The 26,042-nt window shown below is 37.0% G+C and overlaps 1 protein-coding gene across 3 annotated transcripts in view; it reads right to left on the minus strand.

Annotated features, from left to right (window-relative positions):
* ANO8 (anoctamin 8) overlaps positions 1 to 26,042 on the minus strand; it is a 63,571-nt gene that overhangs the window by 17,276 nt on the left and 20,253 nt on the right. For 2 of the 3 annotated variants that reach the window (XM_072404583.1, XM_072404581.1), the window contains exons 2-13: positions 17,211 to 17,321; positions 16,967 to 17,099; positions 14,354 to 14,492; positions 13,465 to 13,561; positions 12,032 to 12,148; positions 8,499 to 8,626; positions 6,951 to 7,112; positions 6,715 to 6,867; positions 4,916 to 5,042; positions 3,876 to 3,931; positions 3,542 to 3,616; positions 1,645 to 1,788 (exon numbers count right to left, since the gene is read on the minus strand). In XM_072404583.1, the coding sequence (XP_072260684.1) occupies positions 1,645 to 1,788; positions 3,542 to 3,616; positions 3,876 to 3,931; positions 4,916 to 5,042; positions 6,715 to 6,867; positions 6,951 to 7,112; positions 8,499 to 8,626; positions 12,032 to 12,148; positions 13,465 to 13,561; positions 14,354 to 14,492; positions 16,967 to 17,099; positions 17,211 to 17,321 (1,442 nt within the window). The remainder of the gene's footprint in view (positions 1 to 1,644; positions 1,789 to 3,541; positions 3,617 to 3,875; positions 3,932 to 4,915; positions 5,043 to 6,714; positions 6,868 to 6,950; positions 7,113 to 8,498; positions 8,627 to 12,031; positions 12,149 to 13,464; positions 13,562 to 14,353; positions 14,493 to 16,966; positions 17,100 to 17,210; positions 17,322 to 26,042) is intronic. The other variant, XM_072404582.1, reaches the window with a different exon arrangement.

Consider the following 26,042-nt stretch of genomic DNA (forward strand, 5'->3'; position numbering starts at 1 on the left):
TATTAATGGTTAATAATGTGTTTCAAACTAGTATATGATTCTTTTGTCTTCAATGGAAAATGTAAATAAAGCATTAACTCTATCTCGCAGGGCTCCGGTCATATGGATGACCATGAATGGTTCTGGTAAACAAAGTGGCAGTATCTCACAATCAATGTTCTTAAGCTACATACACACGTCCAATGGTCCTCGCCCAATAATCGGCTCAGGGCCAATATCGGACGAGAATCTGGTGTGTGTACAGCGCCCATCGTTCAAATGACCGTCCTGGTGGATCCACGGACGATATACAACGTTGCAAAGGATTGTCGTTTGTCGTTGCAAAGGACCGTGAAAGATCCTTTCCAATGACAATAATTGCATGTGTGTATGAAGCTTTAGTCTCCCTTCTTTTCTCACGATTGGAGAAGACAGACTATCAAAGGAGAACCTGGGTGATCTTTAAATGAACCTTACCTTAAATGAATCTGGTGTAGGAAAAAAAACACTCGCCAAAGAATAGCAAATTAATTTAAAGAAATGTATTCCAAGTTTGTTGATCACCCCAGTTCAACCCTGATCTTCTCCAGTCTTGGAAAGCTTTAATAAGTCAGGCACCGTGTGTGTGGCCATTCAAAGGCTGAACACCTAATAATTAGCAGTCATAGGCGCTGCTACTGATCTGTCTGCTTTGTTAAGCACATTGGGCACTCATTCCTGTTAGATTTGCCTGGAGGAAGTGGAATCATTCTTTTTATATGACTAAGACCAGATATTTTAGAAAAAAAGCTTGTAAAATTCCATTTTATCCTTTAAAGCCTACGTATCAAATGCAGAGATTATTGTGAGTTAAGAGCCTGGCTGACAAAAAACAGACAAAGGCTTACTTCCATTTTGCTAAATACTACAGGTTTCTTCAAACAAAGGTCATGTCTGGATTTTGTAAAGTTTAAAGAGCACCTGTATTGTTAAAAATTAAAGAGGATAGATTCTTTGCTGCAATACACTGTGGCCATTATTGGAATGATGATTGTAAAACACAACATCATACTCACTCATACTCCACTCATATCATCGACCAGCCAAAAAACATCTTATGGGTGCCCTTCTGATCTCGGTTCTATTTAGTTACAAGGCTTACCCTCCTTGATTTGGTATAATATTAACTTGACTTGTTTAACTCTGGAGTTGGGAACAAACACCTACAACTACACTTTGCCCTTTCAATGCAGTTCATTATTGGGCACCAACTTCATGGAACATTGTGGTGGTAGTAAACAGTGGTGGTAGTTGTGGCTTAGCCATGTGGATTTAGCAAAACCACAAAGATATAGATGAGCTCCTAAAGATAGTTAAACCAGGATCATAAGGGCACAAGCAAAATCTGTAATTATCTATTGTACTAGTTGCCCCATTCTCTATGCTTACTAAAGTGGAAACTAAAAACATAGCAGATACAATAGGAAGCATAAAACCAATCCACTATCCATCCTATACTACATTTTTACCTTGAATAGAGCTTGTGTCAAGCCAAGGAATAACACTAACCTCCCAAGTTCTATGAAAGTTAGTATGGCACAGCAATGAATTCTATTACATAAAGCTCCTATACATGAAAGAAACACTGCCAAACATAATTCCCCCTCCCATCACCCATTTTCATACTTTAGACCTGAAGAAGCGCCGGGCTGATCTGAGAAGTGCCCTGAGGAAGATGAGGAACAGTTGGAACTGGAGGGTGAGGAAAGGAAGGAGGGCATCTTTAATTTGACGGGTGAAGCTATGGGGCAAAGAGAAAACAAGCAGTTGCTGCAAGGAGGGCGGGAAAGGATGGTGTGAGGTGAAGGAAAAAAATGAGGAAAAAAGGGAGAGATAAGAACAAAGGAGAATAAACAAAATTATAAAGTAGGAACAGAAAGAAAAGGGTTAAAGCAGTGTCACATGTTCTGTTTTAGGTATCTTATATATCCATTTGATATATATCAAATATATATATATATGGAAATTTTTAATAAAAAAAAAAAAAAAAGATGAAAAATGTATTATATATTTGGAATGCAGAAATATCCCAACATGTGAGCCTGCTTTAAACCAGTCACTGTCGATCAAGGCAGCACAGTTATTTAGTATGGAACTTTTCACATGCATGCAAAATTTTGTGCCACTTGGCCCACAGCAAGTGGGTCTAAGCTATGTGAAAGACCCTTGAAGGATTAGTTCGGTTTGAACAAATTCAAATTCTTTACCAACAACAAATACTGAACCTACTTTATTTTTTCCAATATTTCTGTAACAATTATACACAGTGCTTGTTTTGAACAGGGATCTTCAAGCCTAACCACAGCAATTAATTGCTGACCAATAATACAGGAGTTCAGAGATTTAGTAAAGGCCCACTAATGTGGCAATGAATGCGTTTTCATGTGTTGACACGCACTGTGCTGTGCCAAGTGCACATTAAAAATTGTCCGCAACACACAAACAAGTAGGTGCTATCTGCATTTGCCTAGGCAACATACTAAACACTGCACAATGAACAGTTGTACTGTAGTGCTATTCACTGTGAATGGCACCAAAGTGCACCAACCCATGGAACGTTGCTACAATGAAAGTAGGATAAATGGGCCTCAAAATGGTCAGTTACTGCTGTAGGACTGTAAAAACACTATGATTTTTTTTAAAGAATATGACTTTATTATTTAGATTTGCACATACTGGACATATCCTTCAATACATATCACCTACAAGACATGCATGTTCCTTTTCGAACAGTGACCTGGAAGCTGATGATAAGGGTTCAGAAACAACATGGTTAGGGAAATGATTATGCCAGGATAAGAAAATGTAACACGCATTAATATGTTGTGAAGGGAAGAGGAAGGTATAATGTCTTACAAAGCAAATTAAAAAGACAATTCCTCAAAGCTGTATGTACTTCTTTCATACAGTATACCTCATCAACACATTAGCTGGGTACTAATAGACCCATACATGCTAATAATGCTTTGACAACAAAGCTGAAGAGGATAATCATGTGTAAAATTTGAGAAACAAAGAAATAACAAAAGTTCATTTGTTAAAGTTGAAAAGTTGAAAGGTAGCTAACTGAAGTATTGATGCTGCAAACAACTTTATGATCATATAATAAGATCTCAACAGAATAGCATGGGCTTACTCAATATTAAATTCATGAAAATAGTTTCAGGTGTTCAGTAAAAGCTCAGTCATGATTGTTTGTCTGTCATTAAATAATGCCATAGTTTGGACTATGAATCTTTTGTAGAATAATCTAAAACCTGAAATGATGCGCTGGAAACATAAAAGAGGCAATGTTGATCAGCTGGCATGGACAATAGAGATTATAATCTAGACATTGTCATATAGGGGTATTTCATTTTATTTGTCATATTTTGAAGCAGGAAAACACTCAACTTCAAAATCACGACATGTTAGTATAGCTCAGCATATAGCATGTTAAGAAGCAAAATGTGCATTATCTTGAAGTTGGCAAATTACTGCTTATAATGCAAATGATACGCCTGACAGTGGGGTCTTTACTCACCTCCTTTAGTCTTTCCATGTCTTTGAGGTAGAAACCAATGTAGAATAGACTCAAATAGGAATTTACAAACTGAAACTGTAAAAACAGAAAACATGAAAATCACTTGCTTGACACACACAGCAGTTTGTCCTTTAAATCTAAACTCCTACTATTTTTTATAAATGACAATCTAGCTACCACAAACTATATTATTATAGATCCCCTAAATTATAGCTTGAAGGAAATAAGCAACTTGTACTCACTCCCTCCTATACATCCCATCAAAGGTTTTCACTCCATGTCACAGGTGTACTCCCCTACCTAGAAAACCTACTTTTCTCAACATAATACTTACTAAAACAATTTTGATGATTAGATGTTTCTCATAGGCACTCTGTAAACGGTAATTCTCTGAAAGTACAACAAAGTAAGAGTTAAGGAACGGTGCAAAGATCAACAATCAATGTCACATCAGGAAAAAAAAAAGAAAAGAAATCAGAAAAGAAAACATATATATTGTATTAGTTATTCCAAAAAATACAGCGCAACAAAGGCCGCAGCCTTTAGTATAATTAGACCACTAAGAGGATAAGGGGTATTTGTTATAGTCTACTAGAATCTAAGACACACTTCTACAGTTCCCCATTCTCTGCCTTTTCTCTCTAATAGATATAACTACCTGGAGTGCTGTGAAGGGTTCATATTCTTAGATCTATATAAGCAAATGTTTATTGTCTAACTAGGGCCAAATTGGCAGGCTTAGTAGGCAACTGGGATTGATATGCAATACCAGTAAATGCTATTGGAGGTAAAGACATTATCAGACTGAATTTTACTTTTAGGGCCTCCATTGGTGTGTGTATTACCAATTCTGCTCTGTGAAGCCTGTAAGATTATACAGACATTAACAGAAGCATGAGTTATTCAAAGCAATGGAATACTCTAAGGGCTTGTTCCAACTGGCGCTAGCCCCAACGATACCCTAGTGACTTCCAGGTGGCTGTAAGCCTGCCAGTTCTGATCAATCTCATCCGTAGTCTCCCATGGAGTGCTCTGATGGCAAGTTGATGGGAGTTTCAATCAACATTTCAACTGCCTCTGTAACTCCTCCAAAGGGTCAGTTACTGCTTGTGAATAGGTAACTGCACTGCTATATAGTGGCTCAGGGAAAAAAAAAAGAGCAGGAGCCAGCTTCAGAAGAGTCCACAGTGCAGTGCATAAGACTGACACAAAGTTTGTATGAATGTTGTAGTTGCAAAGTGGGGGAAGCTAGGCTACTACATAGGACTAAAAACATTTTTCCTCAAAATAATACATACAATAACAAAAAAGATGTGGGCTTACATATACCACACTAAGGCAATCAAAAAATAATAATGAAAAAAGTCAATATACCCATATCATTTAACCAGTAAGCAATCTTCCTGTACACCTCATCACAAGAACTAACTATAACGGCCAAGAGGATCTTGGGAAGGAAACGAATAAGTCGTGGGAGCTCTCTTATACTGAGGACAAATTCCTGTAATAGAAAAAAACATGAGAATAAGTCACATTTGGCCAATGAGTGTGCAAATATCTGCTCTATCATTAGCAATAGTATAGCATCATGACTGAGAAATTGAAAAGCTGATAAATCCCCAGGTACTCTCTACCATATTATCTACTTTCAGAAAAAAATTGGCATGCAGAATTGAGTGAAGCCATTAAAATTATTCACTTTTAGATGTTTCCCATAAACTTATATATACAAAGCAACTTTAAGAGAGTGACAGAGAGTGATAAAGAAATAAAAAGGACAATATAAGGTCAAAAAAAGGCCAGGAAGACAGCCCAATCAAGCGACTTCATCTTCCAATCACTGAGATCTGTTTGTTATGCAATTACACACGTGCAATAATTGTCATTGGAAATGAACGACCCACGAAAGACTGTTTGATAATTGTAAACAAAAAAAGTGCACGACTGGTCAACGACGAGGACAAACGAAGAATCTTTCTGGAAACAAACGACCGTTCCGGCGGTTCTGATTGGGTGACTATCGTTCGTAATCTTTTGTGTGTAAGGTTGTTCAGTGATCGTGGATTGTTTTGTGATACACTTTCTCCTGTACATGTCACTTCCTGCATGGTTTGAACGATCATTCAAACGAACATTCCCAGTCTGTATATAATTAGTAGATTATATCTGAATGATCGTATCGTTACAGCATGTACAGAATTGTGCACAATACGATCGTTCAAAATAATCGGAAATAATCGTGGATCGGTATTTTTCAAATGATAATTATTGCACGTGTGTACCTAGCCTTAATCGTAGAGAACTCTCTAGATTACCCAATGCAGCTGCCTATATTTTATAAATGGCCCACAATACGCAGGCAGTGGTATGATGTAAACCCTGCTGAGTATACAGAGAAATGGATAGTAATAACCTCTCTCCATAACCAAGGTATGGCACCTACAGCTATTAGCAAAAGGACAGAAAAGAAAAATGCTTCAAAGTATTGCCGTAAACATATCAGATGGTTTTGTGCATTTACCCTCATAGATGTATAATCCCAAGAATAAATGATATCCCACCTCTAAAAAGATTGGAATAATGTTCCTTATATTTACTAATAAATCTATAACATTCAACCCCTTCTTTGACTTCTGCAAAACGGCAATTCAATGCTTGAAAGGTAACACTGAGCTGCACACAGATAATGTAATTCTTGATAAAACTTGCTTCTGCGCAGTAGCGTCCTAACAAAAATGACATTAGTGTGCAGCTTAGTGTTCTTTTGTGTACATGGAGCATGGATAGACCTGCTTGTACCTACTCCCACCAGTGACATCTAAAAGGAGACTTTTAAAACAGGGACACTACTTTTCTTTAAAGCAATAAAATGCTAACAGGGGGTTAGCTTTCCACTACTCTACCTTAAAATGCATTGGAGATTTTCTCTCACTCAGTGACAGAAAGTGAGGGTTTTCTCTTTATTGGAGTCCTGGAAAGGCAGTAAAAACCAGTGATGGTTTCTAATTTCTTTACACTCTATCCAACACTAGATAAAACAAGTTTTGGTTGCCTAAACACTTATAAGATCAGCTATAAGATCATATATTCCAGTTTTAGAGTTACAAAACATAATGACTATAACAAACATAAAAATATAAAAACTATTTCTGATTAAAAGGGGTTTTTCTAACCTGTAGCTCAAAGCAAGCAAGCATGACAACGAAGACGAAGCAGAGACAAGACACGCAGATGGGCAGACTAACACAGGACTGGAATAAAAGACGTTTCCACGGGGGATAGTAGAACTCTTCACAGTTTGTCACTGGACTGATTCTCTTCACACCCTATGTATGATAAAAGTAAGAAATGACCCGTTACAGAAAATAACAAGAGTATAAAACTTCTAACTAAAAGTATTGTCTCTTACCCTGAATTGTGGCCGAGGCTCCTCAATAAACTCGGCTGGGGTATCTAACGTCCCCCATTTATATGCCAGTTCAGCCCCTCGACGTTTCCAGCCTTCCAGAAACAAAGTAGCCCAAATAACATTGAAGAGAGCAAAGACCACACAGCAAATATCTTGACTGGTCTGAAAAAAACATCCAAAATAGAAAACATGTTTGCTAATAATCAATGGTATCAATACATGAAATGGTATCAATAGTATCACAAGAAAAAACATTTTTGCTTTTATGACTTAGCTTGATTTAAACTGGAACTCCAGGCAAACCGTTGAAACACACGTATGTTTACCAGTTTACCTGCTAGTCTTGTGATACACACCTCTGATAGTCATAATGATCATTAAGCTGCTTCCTGACTTAGCACTACAGATTCCTTGGTCAGCTCAGTGCTTTATAAGCCAGCTCCCTGCCTTTTAGAAAAAGGCACAAATGCGGCTTCATTTTTTTTTATTAAGAAGGCCGGGAGCAGAAAGGTAGAATAGGAAACCAAACTGTCATGTTGGTAAATATGCATGTCCTCTATCTGGTTGTGCAGGTAAATATGCTAAAAGTATATTTTGATATGTCAACTTTATTTACTAGTTTACTGGAGGAATAGATGCTCATTGTTAAGTTTGTCATCTATGTAAAATAGGAATAAAAAATGTTTTCATAGACTGCATAGAAATTATCCTCCCACTACAATTTGGAATTTTTATTAATCTGACTACAATAGAGATATAGAGGAACTTTGCCCTGTGACTTCAAAGGGTTCCTATCATTTCCAGAATTATGGTAGCAGGGGTAGGAAGGGTGAGCTAGTAGGCTAAACATTGGGCACCAATGAAGAACTGGTTCAAGATACCCAGCACTGATGTGCAGGTGAATCAAAAATCAGTACTTGCTCATTTGTCAGGCAAGCATGAGTGCACTTATTTACTACTCCCCCCTGGTAAAGTTGCAGTAAGTTGGCACTGGGGAGACACTGAGTGATTTAAAAATGACAGCAAACAACTCCAATGAGCTGAAGGACTCATGAAGGGCATAACTGGGAAGAGAGAGGCGCAAGGTGACAGGGTGAGCAAGGAACCTTGATTAGACTCCACCAGCATCTTCCATCGTGATTATTCTACTGTTGGCTGTGATAGTGCTAGAGCACATTTTTTTCTTTCCATTAGTTTAATTAGTTTCTTTCCATTTAAATCTGAAGTGTGCCACAGCATTGAAGAGCTTCTTTCATCCAACCACACAATTGTGTATTCGATGCTGTGTGTGTCAACCAAGTGAGTTTTTCCTATTAAATGCCATCAACAGATCCTGATATCTCTTTCAAACACAGAGCTAAATACAGAAGATATTAGAATATTTATTTACCCCTATACTATATAGAGGAGGTGGACAAAATTGTTAATAAAACCCCCTCTCACTGCTTATTAGGTCTATAATTATATGAACATACAGTTCCCATATTTAACCATGACAATTTTAAAGACTCCCCAGTTATAGATCTTTGTTTAGAAGGTACTTCTTGCCTGGTCAGATTCAGTGAAAAACCAGAGCATCATTCCAAAGACAGCAGGGTAGACCAGTGATGATGTGTAGAATCCAAGCCAGGAGAAATACATGGCAATCTTCACCCCAAAATATTCACCAATTTCATCTGTACAGAAAAAGCACACATTAGAAACTAACCCACTAAACAACACATTTATTATTTTTATGATAAAATTATAAATATAATATTATATAATTTATTATGCAGTTTTAACCACCTCCAAAAAAGGTCCTTGAACCTGAAATACAGGATGATCTGTGAATAGCATTTTAGGAACATGCTACATCCTGCAATAAAAAAGTGTTTATTGTTCTTCATCATTATTTAGTCTGATGTAATTTGTTATTTGTCACCTTCAGGTATTATCTTGTCTTTAAAATGATACTCTGCAGACATGCATTGAAAACACTGACTAAAGTGCCTACATGAGTCACCAGTAGTACGACTAAAACTCCTGTATTAAAATCCAGCCGCTATGTAATGCATAACCTTCGGTGTAAACGAAAAAGCTTTCTTTATCCTCCCTAACTGAGCCAACCCCTATTTCGTGGTTCCCCCTTCCTAGTAGTGGGAGACTAACAACCTGCAGGCTTATGGGACATCAATGAAAATAATGATTGGCCCTGCAACTTTTTGTATCTCACTGTAGGTACAGCCTATGTTAGAATGGCAACTGCTTAAAATTCAGAAGCGGCACGGTGGCTCAGGGGTTAGCACTCCAGCCTTTGCAGTGCTAGGTCCCAGGTTCGATCCCCAGCCAGGACATTATCTGCATGGAGTTTGCAGGTTCTCCCCGTGTCTGCGTGGGTTTCCTCCGGGTACTCCGGTTTCCTCCCACATCCCAAAAACATGCAGTTAGGTTAATTGGCTTCTCCCTAACAATTGACCTTAGACTACATTAATGACATATGACTATGGTAGGGACATTAGATTGTGAGCTCCTTTGAGGGACAGTTAGTGACACGACTATGGACTCTGTACGGCACTGCGTAATATGATGGCGCTATATAAATACTGTATAATAATAATAAAAGCAGTGCAGTATCATTGCTACACCATCACAGAAAGCTGAATTATATATGAATTTGGAACAGAGTTGACAATTTAGGCAATATCATCTGATATCTGTAGGACTTTGCAGGGGGACCAAAAGAAATTTTGAGTGCAGATGCACCTATAATTAGGTGAAATGCACATTTTAATGGAATTTAATTGTATGTGCAGATAAATATGTTTTTAATTTTGGATAAAGTGGGGTTAGAATAAGAACCCCCTGTCTGACTTTATCTGCCACCCAGGGGTGGATTGAGAAGATTTTCTCATACTTCCTGTCCTAACAGTTTTACTAGCCTGAAAATCAGCAATGGGTACACAAGCAGCTTCCCCTACTCTACTAGCAAAAGAGAAATTGCTGATGGAAATTAACCTTTGCTTCCTGTCTAGTAAAACTGTCACCAGAACTGAAGGTGGGAGAAATTATTTCCAATGGAGCCCCAAGCACCTAAAACATGACAGGGGGTTATAATATCGGTTTCACCGATACTGAGAAAAGAATGATCCGGGTCCCATATGTGACTGACATATCCAAGAAGGCATATCATTCTTTTTAATGCTGCAAGATTCTAAAATCTTTTCACAGTTGGCCAAGTTGTCATAAAGTTGGCTCTGCTGAAGAGATCTGTGCTGGAGCCTGCTGTCTGCAGCTTTTCACCTCTGAACACTTTCTTACTGTACACTGAACATAGGTGATATAGGGAAGTGACTTATGGCTCTTGGTACCAAATCAACCAGGTATTACCATTGATATGAATTTATCCTTTCAAAAAAACTAAAAGCTGGCAACAGCAACAGACTTTGCTATTTTGTTGTGTATTTAGCATGATATACCCATGTGTCACATTACCAGAATGCCTTTTATTTCTAACATCCAGTTAGAATTTGTAAACAAAAAGTTTCTTTGTACAAGAACAGGGCTATCTTTGTTATGCGTAAGAGGGATGGAAACTAAATACAATAAATATGATGCATTTATCGCAGAGTAGTTGTTTATTTCTTCCTTGCTTAGCAGAGTTTCTTACATCTAGTTGTTTTTTTACCAACACTGACAGTTGTGACTTCTTTCACAAACCATATTTAAAAATAAGTAATGTGACAAAGGAGCTCTTTATTTTGCACATGTTATTCCTAAGAACAAGTATATCTTTCACTGGAGCGACATCAATAAACATCAGATATAAAAGTCATGACAACTCACTAAGACAATACATTTAAATTATCCAGTAAAATTAAACTCCAGGCAAAAATCTAAATATACAACTGATATATAGATAAGGAGGCAGTTTTACCTGCCCAAATATTTGTATTTCCATGTTGTCAATTCCAGGATTTACACAGGCCCGCCTGCTGACCAGCACAATGTATGACCTACTTTTGCACAGCCTGGTCATCTCCCTGCCACCATTATCTGGTTGGACAGTGAAGAAGCAATAGAAGACCATGTCACCACTGTGGTCTACTTCTGTCGGTAATCTCTTGCCTAAATATGTGTACTCCAATACAAATGATTAATTCCCAGCATTAACCTATCCTTTAACCTGTTCCCTTTTTGGGTGCTGTAGAAGAAAATGCTGTTAAAAAATAAATAAATATTTAAATGAAGTATAGTTGAGTTAGTCCAATGTTAAACTGTATGCTGTCACCGCATATCCAGGCCACACACCATGTGACTTCATTATGCAATTCTTGATTAACCATTTTGCTTTGGAAATAGTTTGGAAACCACTAAATCTTTGAGATCCCTGTTAATAAAGCAAATCATGTCATGGGGAAAAGTCTGACTGGTTGTGAAAATCCATTCTGCACATGTTCTCAGCTTTCCCACTGTTCACACACATTATATTTTCCACCCTACCTATGCAGCATGTTTCTGCAATAAACCCTAGAACTCATATAGAGTTGTATTATTCTATATCATAGAGAGACTGAACAAAATATACAGTACTTGCATGCTAGAATTACAGACTAGAATGACATTTTTACAAAGGTACAATATATTCTATAAGAGCATACTCCACATTGAAGCAGTACAGATATATTACAGGTTTCTGTTTTTTTTTAACAGATTTTTGTGTTTTTAGTGTTATTTAAAGTTTACTATTAAACAAATTAAATAATCAACATATTTCAGTGAGTTATGCCTAAGAATTATAGGCCTACAATGTAAAATAAATTGCCAAGCAAAAAAATGTAATGCTTTTTGAATGAAAATATGAACAGAATTAGAACACTAGGGGGGTAAATCGTATCTTCCAAATGACACTAATATCTAAGCAACTGTAGATAGCTTGCAAAGTTTGGGCATTTTAGGACACCGTTACACTATCTTTATGCCATCTTCAAATAATTTGGTCCCAAGACCCTTATCACTACAATAAACACATTTCGTACAGAGAACACCATCTAGCCTTTACTGCATGTATCTTCTGAAAGAAACACAAGGTGCTTTATTACCCAAGGGTTGTCTTTCACACACAGCCTGGACCCAGGATTTCATAAGCCGGCTCAGGATCTTCTGTTCATGAACAGGAAACACTTGCTGGATAACTCCACGGGCTGCTAGTTCTGGGACTGAATAAAGGAGAGAGGAAAAGAATCATAAAAAACAGGCAAGAATCTGGGAGCAGAAATGAAGAAAAATCTTTAAAAACAACCTACATTGCTGGCCATGCATCTTTCTTAGGAAAGATATAAATTAATCTGAATGTTTCACAAGCACAGTGTGTTCATTAAAACTAAATACAACTGCTGCTTTTGCAAACAAAAGTAAAAGTTTCTATGGTCTATAAGGTTTATCTAAATTTAAAGACACTGTCACTTTCTTCTTCTTGATAGGGTTTGAAAAGTGTCTCCAACCTCAAGAGTCTCCCCTTACACCATCCACAATAGCAGGCATTAAGGTGCATACAACCTCGTTCCCTGTCACACTGCATTGTATATAGCAGAGGGAATATGTCACCACTCCCCAGGTGGACCCTATTACTTTAAACCTGACAAAGGAGGGAAAACACAGGGATTGATTGTAAGAAAATACATTTAGGGGCCTTTGCAGAGACACTATCACTTTGCTGTGCCATGTTACTGTTTCTTTAAAGATCAATGTTTTTTTTTCTTTTATTCCGTAAAGGATTTCATGCTTTTTTGGCTCTAAAACTTTTTGTCCTAGCCACAGTAAATTATAATTATTGATTTGCATTATTATGGCTGTTAAATCACTCTAAACACGAAATCACTAAAAATCACTCTATAACTGATGGATACAGCTAGTGTGCAGCACTTGGGATAAATCTATTATTTTTAATTATTATTAAAGGATTTTTTTTAGGAATAACCAATTATCTAAATTACACTACTAGGCAGCAAGTATCCAGTGCCCATAGCTTTTAGACCATGATCTTCAGGATTAACTGGAAAAGACCTCCTGCGGAGAAAGCAAGATGAAATGCTACCATGTCACAATAAAGACATGCTGCAGTCAATTTACCTCTTGCTGGTATGAAACAAAAAGTGAGGATGTAACTTTCTACTTTCTGGGCCATTAATCTCAAAATAAAAGCTCATCAAGTATCTTTTTTATGTCCCTGTGTATGACATCCTAATCTTTTTCTTTTCATTGGCGTGGAGAGGGGTTAGAACCCCTCAAGTCTTTTTTGGTGTCTATCCCAAAAACGTAATTTCAATTCAATTTAACTATTATAACTCCATTCTTATAAAAATCGATTTCAAAACAAATATCTTGATGTTAAATTTATAATAATGCAGTATGTGCAAAATAAAATTTGTGAGTGAAACGTTGATAAGTTATATATCTTTTACTAATAAGAATGGTAAAAGATGATAAAATGCTCCTTTTTTTATACTGAACACTAAGAGGTAAGAGTACGCACTGATCGGCTGGCCCTCTAGGAAGTGTATGTTGTGCAGAGATTCCCCTTGTTTAGCTCTGAGGTTTTCCATCCAGTACCTGATAATGCTCTGACGTTCCTATAAAAAAAAAAAAAAAATAAAATAAAAAAAAACAGATAACAATGAATTTTAGACAGGTATATGAGGTATAGTGCAAACACTCTTAACACATCAAGTAACAAGAAGCAAGATTTATTTCCATGTATGCCAAATATAACTGAATGTAAAAAGAACATTTTGTTTTATGCAGACCATACACAAAGGTGATAACATCATGTTAAGAAGGTTTCAATGCTCTCTGTGAAGCATGCAGGAACTTGTAACCATTAAAAAATAGATCAATTAATTGTGCCGAGAATTTGGGAAGTGTTTTTCTTAGATCATAGTTTTGTGCACCAAGTCAATGTAAAAGTACTCTTCACAGAAGTACAGCTTGGGATCTGCTTGGTTCTTGCAAACTGCACAACAAAGCTTTTGCTGACATGCATATATTTACACTATATTATTCAATATATCAGTCACTGGTAGAACTAATTAGTAGTGCCCATTTCTGAACTAAAAATGATGAAATATGCTTAAATGGCTATATTTATCAAGAAATGATAATGAAGTATCTAACTCCAACTAAAATATGATTTGTTTCAGTGTTTTATTGAACTTTGCAGGGGACAGCATGGTGGCTCAGAGGTTAGCATTCTGGCCTTTGCAGCACTAGGTCCCAGGCTCGAATCAAAGCCAGGACGCTATTTGCATAGAGTTTGTATGTTCTCTCTGTGTTTGTGTGGGTTTCCTCCCACATTCCAAAAACATGAGGTTAGGTATATTGGCTTCCCCCTAAATTGACCTTGCTATATCACAAAAAGCACTTACCTGAGATGTGAAAAAGTTCAGTTCATTTTCAATGTTTTGATAAATGTAGTCCTCTTCACAGGAAAAAGCACGCGTTCCACCACCAAACTCAGCTTTCACAGCTTTACGTAACCCAATCTCCTCCGCACCGCGGAGCAAACTGCATGAAGAGGTACAGAAAAAATAATGTTTATCTACGCAGTACTTTGGGTAAATACATTTAATTTACTAACAGGACATATAACACATAAAAAGACATGGAGATATAAAAAAGGAATTTGATAACAGGACTGGTATGGTTAGTATACAGAACATAATTGCAAAGTAAGTATCAGATAGGAGTACAGTAAAAATCAGAAAAATACAGCCATATGAGGCCAGCACATGTCATGCTAGCAAACCTAACACTAACAAGACTTTTAGTAAAAGGGAAGAACTCTACGAATAATTTTTTATTGTCTTCCACTGCCCATCGAAGATATTGTTTTTGAACTAAGTTGGCAGAACTAAGTTACGCCCTTTCTCTATGTTCACCGAACGATGCCATGTCTGATATGACAAGCAACTAATTCTGGTATTTCAGGTTTACTAGGAGACTTTATTTGCTTATGGCAGACAAATCTATAATATATGTGAACAAATTTTCAGCACATTTATGCACACATATATTTGGTATTATAAGCTAAATATTTGTTTTAAAAGGTAAATCTAAAAATTAAGTGAACTGTAAGTACTATTTAAAAGGTACCACATTATTAGAATGTACCCGTTATGATTTATGGTGGGCAGTTGACAAATGCTCACAACTGCTCAACAAAAACAAACTCTTATGGAATGGCAAGAAATCCAGAATCCCACGCAAGTCAACATATGTGCATAAGAAACAAGGTGGAATAGGGGTCCCTAATTTTATAAAAAATTAATCAGGCGACCCATATTGCCCCATCACTTCTATTTATGCGGGGCAAAGAGCACCCTTGTGGGTCCAGATGGAACAGAAGTTATGCCAACCTATGGAAATAGGTGCTCTACCTTGGCTCCCTATTAAATTCAGATCATCTGTTATGAGTCCTCATTTGCAATATATATTTTCTGTTTGGGATAATATGCGTTACTCTAGTGGCCTCATGGCAGCCTTTTGCCTTTTTGCCTATTCAGAAAAACCCTCTGTTTCAACCGGGTTTTGTGTCCCCAAGGGCTTGCGATTGGTGGAGAGTCCATAACTATACTATGCGTTTTCTTTGTTGGAAAATTTGAAGGTTAAAAGCTGGGAATCCATTCAAAGTACTCATGATGCTCCAGGGAGAGAATTTTTCCTGTATTTACAACTGCGTCATTGGATAAGCTCCCTTATTATATCCCCTCAGTATTATATACCGAACATACCAAATTGGTTGCACCCTAATTTCAAACTTATGTGTCTAAGTGGGAGTCGGATCCTAAAAAATCAAGACCAGCTGAGGAGTGGTATAGAGCTTGGTCAAGGGAGGCCTCTTGTTCAATAAACACTTTGATGGTAGAATAGACATATAAGGTCATGACCAGATGGTATATAGTTCTCTCAGGGGTCCGGAAACTGTTACAGAGGGTGTCAGGAACCAGGTATTGTGATGCATATTTGGTGGACCTGTTCCTTTACTATCCGTTTCTGGGGCAGAATTTTTAGACTTTTGTCTAGCCTTTTCCGTACTCATGTATCTAGGGACCCCTGGTTGGCTTTTTTACATTTTACATAATAGCCAATTTACTCTGTGTTCTTATATTTTGATAGCTGATAAACAGACCATAGCTGGTAACTGGAAGAAGCAATCTATGCCATTCCATGAGGTCAAGCTGAGAGTGAACAACATGTGTATTAATGAGAAACTGTCTAGTATTTTAAATGATTCCCATGACAAATTTGCATCTATCTGGGACCCCTGGATTCTTCACTCGATGACTACTCTAAATTTGTCTCTATTTACTAGATGGTGATTATAGGATCATCGCATCTTACCAGGTTTAGGTGCTCTGGTTATGTTTCAAGCATGACGGCAGCTGATCAGCTGCTGACAGGCTCTTAACTGGATTTGTGAAATGAGCCTAGAAATCACTGTAATTACAGGGTAATAGCGCTACACAAACAACTATCCACAGGAGCCACACGGAAAATGCCAAGCGCTGCAGGTTGGGCACCACGGGTGTATATGCACAGGTTGTATAAAAAATAAAACATTCATAATTCTCTTTTACAAGATTATTTAAAAGTAAAGCTGTAAAAGGTGCATTATGTATGCTGCTACTGTAATAAACCTGTTAAGTTTTCTTTTAACAAGAGGTGCTGAATGAATATACTTTTTTGACTTTAATTATTATCAACATTGGCTGGCCACAAAATGGGTGCACAATCCAAATAGTTTTACCAATTGCACTGTACAGTTTCAGAATTAAATGTGTTTGGTAAGGACATTTCAACAGCGGAAGAAGAAAAATATTGGCTGCCTAGGCAGATGCTGAAAAGCAACACTAGTTCCATTAAGAAGCTGACCTTTTGTTTTCCCAGTAACTTATATACTTAAATAAACAAACAACCTTTAGAAGTAAAGGTTTTACAGAAAAAAGCACAGTTACAGTGAATATGTTTACAACACATACTTTTCATACGTTGCTGTAACAAAGAAGGCATAGATTCGGGTATGTCGATGATGACGGATCTGCATTATTAGCTCAGGGATCCCCAGTCGCACATGGTTTAGCAGCCAGAGCAGTGTGTGATCATCTGTGGTGTCTGGAAACACATACAAATTTGCCAGCATCACATTATGACTCCCAGGATATAGCCAGTTGCTTAAAGGTTTTAACAGGTAAAGAATTTGCAGAAAATCTGTAGAAAACATACCTGCAAATGTCATAACGACATCACAGTTTTCAGTGGGCACGGTTCTCATCCAGGATTTATGTGATGTGATGTACCTGCCAGCTTGGAGGAGGCGCTTTCCAAAAAGCTTATCTGTTAGATCAAAGAAAGCAGTCAATATAACGATAAATGACAACAGGTATTGTTACATTCTTAATGACTGGAATATGCTTTAAATCAACTTATCAAGAAGCAATTATACCTTTATGAATGTTATAACACCTGTTTTTTCTAAAGGTTCATTCACATTGCAGTGTTGCCCAACCTACTAATCAAATTTCCTGACACATAAATATACACAACAATTATACAGTATGTTAGTTCTCCTGGTTACAATAATGTGCATTTTAGGCAATCTGACATTTTACTTAATATAGCCTGTGTTGCTAATAGATGCTGTTCTATAGAGAAAGATATAAAGAAAGTTATCTTTACTAGTCATATGCATACTATTGGTAAAGTATGTACTTTATGCATTAATGGAATGATTCATATTTTAAATTGTAAATGCTAAGGGTGTTTGTTCAATATAAAAAATGTGTTTCCCTTCTTGCAACAAAATTGTGTAGTTTTTGCAGGAGGGCATTGCACCAGAATTCCTAGCAGTGTAGAGTTTATCTCAGAGAAGATGCTTTTAGCTGGTAGCTACAGGAAAAAGCTTAATAGGGTTTCTAAGGATAAAGATCAGCATGAGATCTAGAAGAAATATTTGACTATTTTTTTCCATTACATTTGCAATTACTGAAATAGGAAATGAAAGAAGTATTTTTATTTAGGGCTGGGTCTACACGGACGTGTAAACATTCCTACTGCGTTTATATGCGTTTTTTTGCACTTTTATTAGCGTTTTAAAGCTTGCCTTTAAGACAATGGAAAACGTCAAAACCACGTTTTTAACACGTTTACGTTTCAAGTGAATATAAAGCCCAAAAACTCGGGAAAACACCCCATTCAAATCAATAAAAACGTTTACCCACATTTTTTGGGCGTTTTCCAGCGTTAAGCAGTTTATTTTTATAAGCGGTGCAAGCAATGTTATACATAACGCTCATAAACGTGTCTCAAGGAAACGTCCTGGTGTAGATTAGCCCATTGGAATGCATAGGAATTTCAAACCTAAAGCCTCAGGTTAAACCCTGGGTTATTGTTTCAGACTAGTGTGACTCCATTTTTACCCCATGAGTTACCCTAACCTGTAACACACCAAAAGGCCAATTTAATTTCATGGAGGAAATGTTTGTAAACTGCAAATTACCCCGCTCAGTTACACAAACCTCAGTCTTTGCATGTCAGGGGTACCCAAGACACCCATTAGCAATATGTTTATTATTATTAAACAGGATTTTACACAGTGCTGTACAATAAATAAGGGTTGCAAATGACAGGCGGATACAAACAGTGACACAGGAGGAAGAGAGGACCCTGCCCAGGACAGTTTACAATCTAGGAAGTTATAACTTGAAAACACCAGTTTTTTACAGTGGCCTCTCTTTTTCAACCCAAATTCCAATACATACATTATTGTGCTTTAGAATACTACTAACTGATTAACCGGCGTTGCCCGGGTATTTATTTATTGCAATCCTATATTATACAGGAAAAGGAATCAAATAAAGCCATAGTGTTAAGCAAAAGGCACACTGTCACTGAGCAATACATGCACACATACATGCAAATATACCTCTGACATATACCACAGCGCTGTACAAAGATCAGCGGTGTACTCACATGAGTCGGAGTCATATGTCTAGCAAGTTTGGTTGAAATGTCTCCATGCGTTTCCTAGCGTTACATACACACATCCATCCAAATAAAGCTCTGACATATAGCACAGTGCTGTACAAAGATGACCAGCACTCACATGAGTCTCAGTCATATTTATGGCAAGTTTGGTTGAAATGTCGCCATGCGTTTTCGAGTGATGGTGGAACACACATACATCTAGTTTTATGCATATAGATTTAATGCTCAAAACACAATGCTGATCACATCACATACTGCTTTATAATATTAATCAAATCAACAAACACACTACTTAGCATGTGTTTTACATTGCTTTCCTATGTATGTCTTCAGAAAATACCAAAGAGATATTAAGAAACCTGTAGGCAGGGCTCTTGTCTGGACACGGCAAAGGTCAGCGGAACCTGATCTTGTCACAGCGACCCACTGGTAAATATAGAGCAATCCAATGATTACTTCACCGACAGCTCAAGGGTTAAAATCAGCTCAGGTTGAATTTGACTTCCAGCCAGTGTCACTTAATACCACATATTAATGCTAACTAATATTCATTACCACTAAGTATTTTACAAAATGAAGAGTGACTGACACATGTTAACTGTCATAAGCAAGAGGTTTTAATACCAACGTAGCCAATTACTGAGCCCAGCAGGTGCATCTGCTGAATCACAATTTTGACACCTGTGACACATCTGTTTCAGACATTTCACCTGCTAAAGTAGAAGAGAAAAAAAACATTTCTAAGGCAAGTTTTTATTTATTGCCAAATAAAACCACCCAATAGTATCCAAAAACCGTATTAGCTGGATCTTTAAAAAGGTCCCCACTGAACTAAAACAATAAACTTTAAAATAAACTTTTACTAATGTATTTTCTTTTGCTCTCAAATTAAACACACTTCTGTAAAGCGTAGAATGTAAAAGAATATTAATAGTGACAAACATAGAAAATTAAGTTCAGGTAAAATGTATCTATTCATTACAAAGGGATTTAAAACCCAACCAAGCTTTCAGTTTAAATAGCTAAGTTGATTCCAAATGCGTCAAAACAAAAAAGGGTTCATTGTCTTAGTTAGTTTTCCTTAAAGATCAGCATTCTGTAGTGCAGGACCCTTTTCTTTCTGTAAAAAAGCAGAGGTCCTCCTGCACAGATCTCACACCCCATCTGCTGATCCAGAGATCCCCAATCAACAAGGTGCATGAGCTTTGTGATTGATGCCCTCTGCAATGAGAACGTTGCTTACCCCCACTCCTGCAGCTGCTGGCAGGGGACAAGCTTCTCTACTTTGACCGTGGCTGCTTTATAAAGAAAACAAACTTTCAGATATTAAAAAATGTGGTTTTTGATTGGTTCAAACAGGTTTTAAAATTCCTGCCAGTCAAAAAACGTTGAAGGTTATACAATAGTCCCCATTCACCAGGGCTCAGGTCTTTAGTCCTAAAAAGTTTGCCTGGATGATTAATATTCAGGAGTTACGAAGTGGCTTCAGTTTGCAATGCTAGACTTTTAGTGATAGTTCTTTCTGTGTATATATGGCTAAGCAGACTTTTTTCATTTACAAAATCTTAGCTTACAGAATAGTTAATAAAAGTACAGCAAATTTAGGCAGATAATTCCACCAGGTAAGATTTTACCATTATGTATATATGTATGTATTTAATACTAGCATTAAAATACCAATATTTTAAATGTAACAGTTAAAGTTACAACTAGGTAGGTTACAAATAAATAAAAAGTCAGTTGCATGGACTCTAAAAGAGGGGTTTTGCTTACTAAAGAGTTATTCAATAAATATGTCTTGCCAAGCCTCAAGTTGATAATGGAAAATGTAGAGAGAGGGAAGACAAGCTTTGCTGGTGACATTAAATATTCCATATAGGAATTTTGTTGAACATGTGATTACTATGTCACGAAATACATATTAAACACATATGATTAACATAAACATTTAAGATAAACCATACAGATCGTGTTATAATAGAAAATTAAAGAATTGTACTCAAAGAGTCATATTGTCCCACTTATTTACCGACGCGTTTCGCCCAAAACAGTGGCTTCCTCTGGGGATAGAAAAACTCAAGTAACTCAGAAGCTCCATCTCAAACAATGATATATTTATATAATATACTCATATTAATCAAGCCTGTCTAATGCACTGTGTTTCTGGTTGCATGGCAGTATTTATAATCAGAGGAAAAGGAAGATAAACAGACTTTATAATTTAAGCACATTATTTACTAGTTTACAGCATAAATTAATCTGATCTCAGGTGGAGGAAGCACCTTGTAAATCACAAGTGTGGACACATTCCCTCAGTTATTTTTATTATTTTTCTTTTCCAAAGGCCCATTACAAAGTAGGCTTTCTTTGCCAAATTCCCATCTGTGCTTTTAGCAAGATTCCATGGGAGGAGTATGAAACCATCATGTGTAGTCAGTCTGAACTGGAAATTCTGGTTGTAACACCTTGTTTTTGCTCCTTGAACATCATTATAATTTTAAATTTACTATATACACCAAGCTTTCATTCTTTTACAATTAGCAGTGAGCATAAGTTTTGCTAATTGCAAAGCTATAGTTCTGACTCACTATGGGGTGTGTTGTATCTCTACAATGGGACTACTACTACTTCCACACAGATTGTGGCTGCTTCAGAAAAAAACAAAAAACTATAAGAGATTAATTGCATTTTGTTTTGAAGCAATTGGAACATATGCAGCAAATTTAAACTGAAAAGTTCATTTGGACCTTACATTTTTGAGCTACATGTCTCCCCCTCAACCAGCTGTATTATTTTTATTTATATAACTGTTTTATTTTGTGCTTTTACATTCTGTAGGGTTCTCTTCCTCTTCAGCTGCTGAAATGACCTCAGCACCCCTTTAAGCACCAATACATTGTAAATGCAGGATGTGTTGAGGACAACCTCACAAGAGGGCAGGTCCATGGTGCACACCTGGGGGCCACTGTATAGCGAAGCTCATACAATCAGTAGCTGAAGTCCCATCCTTGCCACCCGCTATTCCTAGCCATTTATATGAATTCTGATTATGAATGGCCAGTAGGTAAGGGAGACAGGAACGGGAATGATGTAGTGAATTTCACACACAGTTGCCCAGAAATACAGCTAATGCTGTGCTGATAATAGCTGCTTCAGATAAACATTTCACCCAAAGAGAAAATATGCTGGAGGAAGAGACCCTTATTTGAGAAAAGCGGGATATGCAACAAACTAAAATAAAGTAAATTATCGGAGTCTGCTTTGCTTTATTCCTTTGAGTGTCAATGTGCACCCACAAAATCAATAGCTAGGTAAAAACATCAATAGCTAGGTTACAACTGCAAGGGTACTATTTTTTCCTTGTAAATGTTTCTATTGTGGTGATCACAATGTTTTTAGTAAAGTTTCTAGCAAATGACCATGTAATCTAAATAAAAAAAAAAAAAAAAACCTTTTTGGTTGTCTTATCCTTGCTTCTGATAAAAAATAATAACAATTTCCTGTTGGGGGTCTGTGAAAAAGATGGTGTTAATGAATGATACCATGCACACAACTATAACAGCAAATATATTGTTAATAGATTTTCTGCATTTCAAATGTCGCCTGGTACTGACAGTGATATGTATTGCATGTGACAGATGGTACTGCAAAGCAATGCACTTTCATCCTTCTCACTGAGAAACAAACAGTTTGCATGATGTAGCATGATATTTCCAAAGGGTGAGCTGCATTCATAGAGATCAAGGGCACTGCTCAACTGTGACACAAATCTCAAAATACTTTACAACCAGATTAAGCTCCATATTTAAACATTCCCTCTAGAAATTGCATGAAAACAGCACCTGGTACATTTATAGTGCTCTATATCTTAAGTATACATATATATGCAATTAAACAATACACACACACTGCCTGTAGAGCTCAAGCAGAAGATAACGGAGATAGTGACACCATGCTTCACTTCAACCTCCCCATTGCAAGACCTTACATGCTGCAGGACAGGAAGAATTAAACTCTGATTAGGTATTTTTTTAATGTACATAATGTAGTGTCGTGTTTATATTTGTGTGTACAGTGCAGATTGTGCATATGCTTGCGTGCAATGTATAGATTGTGTCCATATTTGCATATATATATGTATTTACACACACATATATATATATATATATATATATATATATATATATATATAAAAAATGCAGGACTTTGTGTTTAGGTACATAAACTACGTCTGTGTACATAGTGTACTTGTATCTGGATTCTATGGTGCTGTGTTGAACGTATGGCTATAGTGCATAAGCAGTGCTCAACCCAGAAATTTTTTAAACTGGGTGGGAAAAATTTTGTAGGTGGGTGTTAGCCTCTGTATTGTGACCCATCTCATCAGTAACTACCCAAAAACATCCAGGTGGTTACTGAAAAGTGCCGGGTGATGAACCCCACTAAAAGGGGCTGGAGAGAACACTGCATAAATGTACTGAAATTTTTGTAAAAAAAAATGTGTTTTTGGTATTTTTTAGCACACAGGATGGAACAATGACATTGCATTTCTAACAAGATCAACAGGTATTTTCTGTACTTGTTGAGAAATTTCTTAGCCTAGAGAAATTCAACCAATGCAGCCACAACACTACAGATTGGTAAACTGCACTAGATAGCATTTTTGTTCTTTGATTCAGTTAGGCTTTAGGTGTCAGTCACTGGCATATAAAAGCAAAAAGGGTTTTCATTGGAAAAGACTCTTAAAAGCTTTTGAAAACAGCACTCGTGAAAACATGGAGGGTTCTGTAGCTCCCTTTTTAAAAAGGCAGCCAGGCAGAAAAGGAATACATAATGCACAATTATACTAACCCCCATCTCTTCCAAGCAGACACCGTTCAACTAACAAGAACAATCTTGTTCATGCAGCTACACAACTGGACATACAGCTTTTCTGGAGTAAAGAGAGAATGACAGATGGGTACAGACAAATTGTGCTCTAGAAATGGAATCAATTAGTGGCAAAAACTTTATTCTCAGTTTGATATTACCTGGGGCATGCAAATCCTACAAAGATCAAACACTAATTAAATCTGGTACCTGCAGTCTTACTAAAGCCCTGGACTGATATCAGATAGACGTCAGATGATAGTCACTTTTATGATGAACGAATGAGTACTGTACACACAGCACTGTTCTGTTGAGGAAGGGAGGACCAGCATGAGGCATCCTGCTGTACTTTCCTTCATGGGAACGCACAGTGGTCATTCCCAATCCTTAATCAATGACATTGGAAGACCACTGTACAGATCATCTGATGTATGTACATAGCTTAAGGCCAAGCATAATCATTTTAGAATGCAATGACACTAAATGCCCACACTAGTCACATATTATGATAGTATTATTACACAGTATTTATATAGCACCAACATATTACACAGTGCTGTACAAGTCCATAGTCATGTCACTGGCTGTCCCTCAAAGGGTACCCACCATAGTCATATGTCTTTAACACAGTCAAGGTCAATTTTTTGGGGGGAAGCCAACTCACACAAACACAGAGAGAAACTGCAAACTCCATGCAGATAGTGTCCTGGCCGAGAATTGAACCTGGGACCTTGAGCTGCAAAGTTTTCCAAAACCTATACTTCCATGTAGCATGATAACACTGTGATCCTTGCAGACATCTAGTTTGCTAAGTTCTCTACATATTCTGTGTGTCCAACATTTCAGCAGGGTGCAGCTTACCTTTATTTTTCAAAAGTACTGATCTTATGATACAGATCCACTTTATAAGGCTTTTTAAGCATAATATGTGTATGCTGTATGATTCAAAGAAATGTTCAGATGGTTGGAGACAGGGGTTCACTATTATTATATATCAAAATTACATTCTAATGGTATGTAGGACTAGTAAATCTTTGTAACTTGAAAGAAAGGAAAAAAAGCACAGAAGTAAAACAGTAACGCCTGTGCAGTTTCAATGGTTAAAAAAAATAATTTCCTGCTGCATCATATACAGGATGCACAGTCCAAGCAAGGTACTGAAATAAACAGAATAAACCATATACAATAACAGGCTGCAATTGTAACTTAATACTTTCAAAATTCACTCCTTGCAAAATAAAATAAGTCTGCACACAATTATATTATAAAGTTGTCATGAAAATTATTGGTTTTATATCAAATACCGAAAGTCAAAAATTTCAAAATGAATTTTACAAGTGTTAAAAAAAGGCACAGTTCTTACCAAACAACATACCTAAAGAGTACCTGTGCTTTGTCCAAGTAACACTTACTTGTTTTTCCTCCACCCTCCCAACTAATCGCAGCTACTGTAAGCAGAAAATGACCATTTGCCACTCTTTCCATGCTTATGGTTATGGGCAACCCCATGTGACAGAGACGGTACTTGATGCCTGGCCCAACACTGCGACATGAATGGAGCCAAGAGTTACAAGTCACCCAAAAGTGCCGGGTTATTTCTTCGCAGCATGGCAAAAATCAACAGCAATTGAAAACTTACCCTGCTTCATAACATCATCTGCAAAGCTCAAACACTTTAGTCCTGATCAATTAAAACTGCTTCAAAAACATTTGCAAGAAAATAAAACACACCCAAATGGTCCCACCTTTTCATAAGTTTATGTGTGTGTTTTAATTATATGGTTTCATGCACTGCAATGGTCATTAATATATCATTTGAATCTAATCGATGCATCAAAAACGGACACTGTTTAAATGGGAACGAGAACCAATTAAATCAATGAATAACCTGTGTACTAGTATTATTATTATTATTATTGATAAACAGGATTTATATAGGGCCAACATATGCACTGTACATGTTTTGTTGTGCATTCAACACAGAGGTGGTAATTGACATGATAGGACTTTTTTAGGCTTTTTTAGGCATGCTGCATTTTTTATATTTCAATCACTATGCTTGGGGGCGGAGGGCTGGTCCAAAATGTACTGCTCAAGCACAGTGGAGATCCAGCAACTGGCTTTGCCATCTACCAGAAGTGCTAGGACCGGACCAAACTAATGCTGGCCATACACTAGTCAATAACTCTAATAGATTTAATG

The sequence above is a fragment of the Pyxicephalus adspersus genome, chromosome 3, assembly GCF_032062135.1.
Source record: "Pyxicephalus adspersus chromosome 3, UCB_Pads_2.0, whole genome shotgun sequence".
NCBI lineage: Eukaryota > Metazoa > Chordata > Amphibia > Anura > Pyxicephalidae > Pyxicephalus > Pyxicephalus adspersus.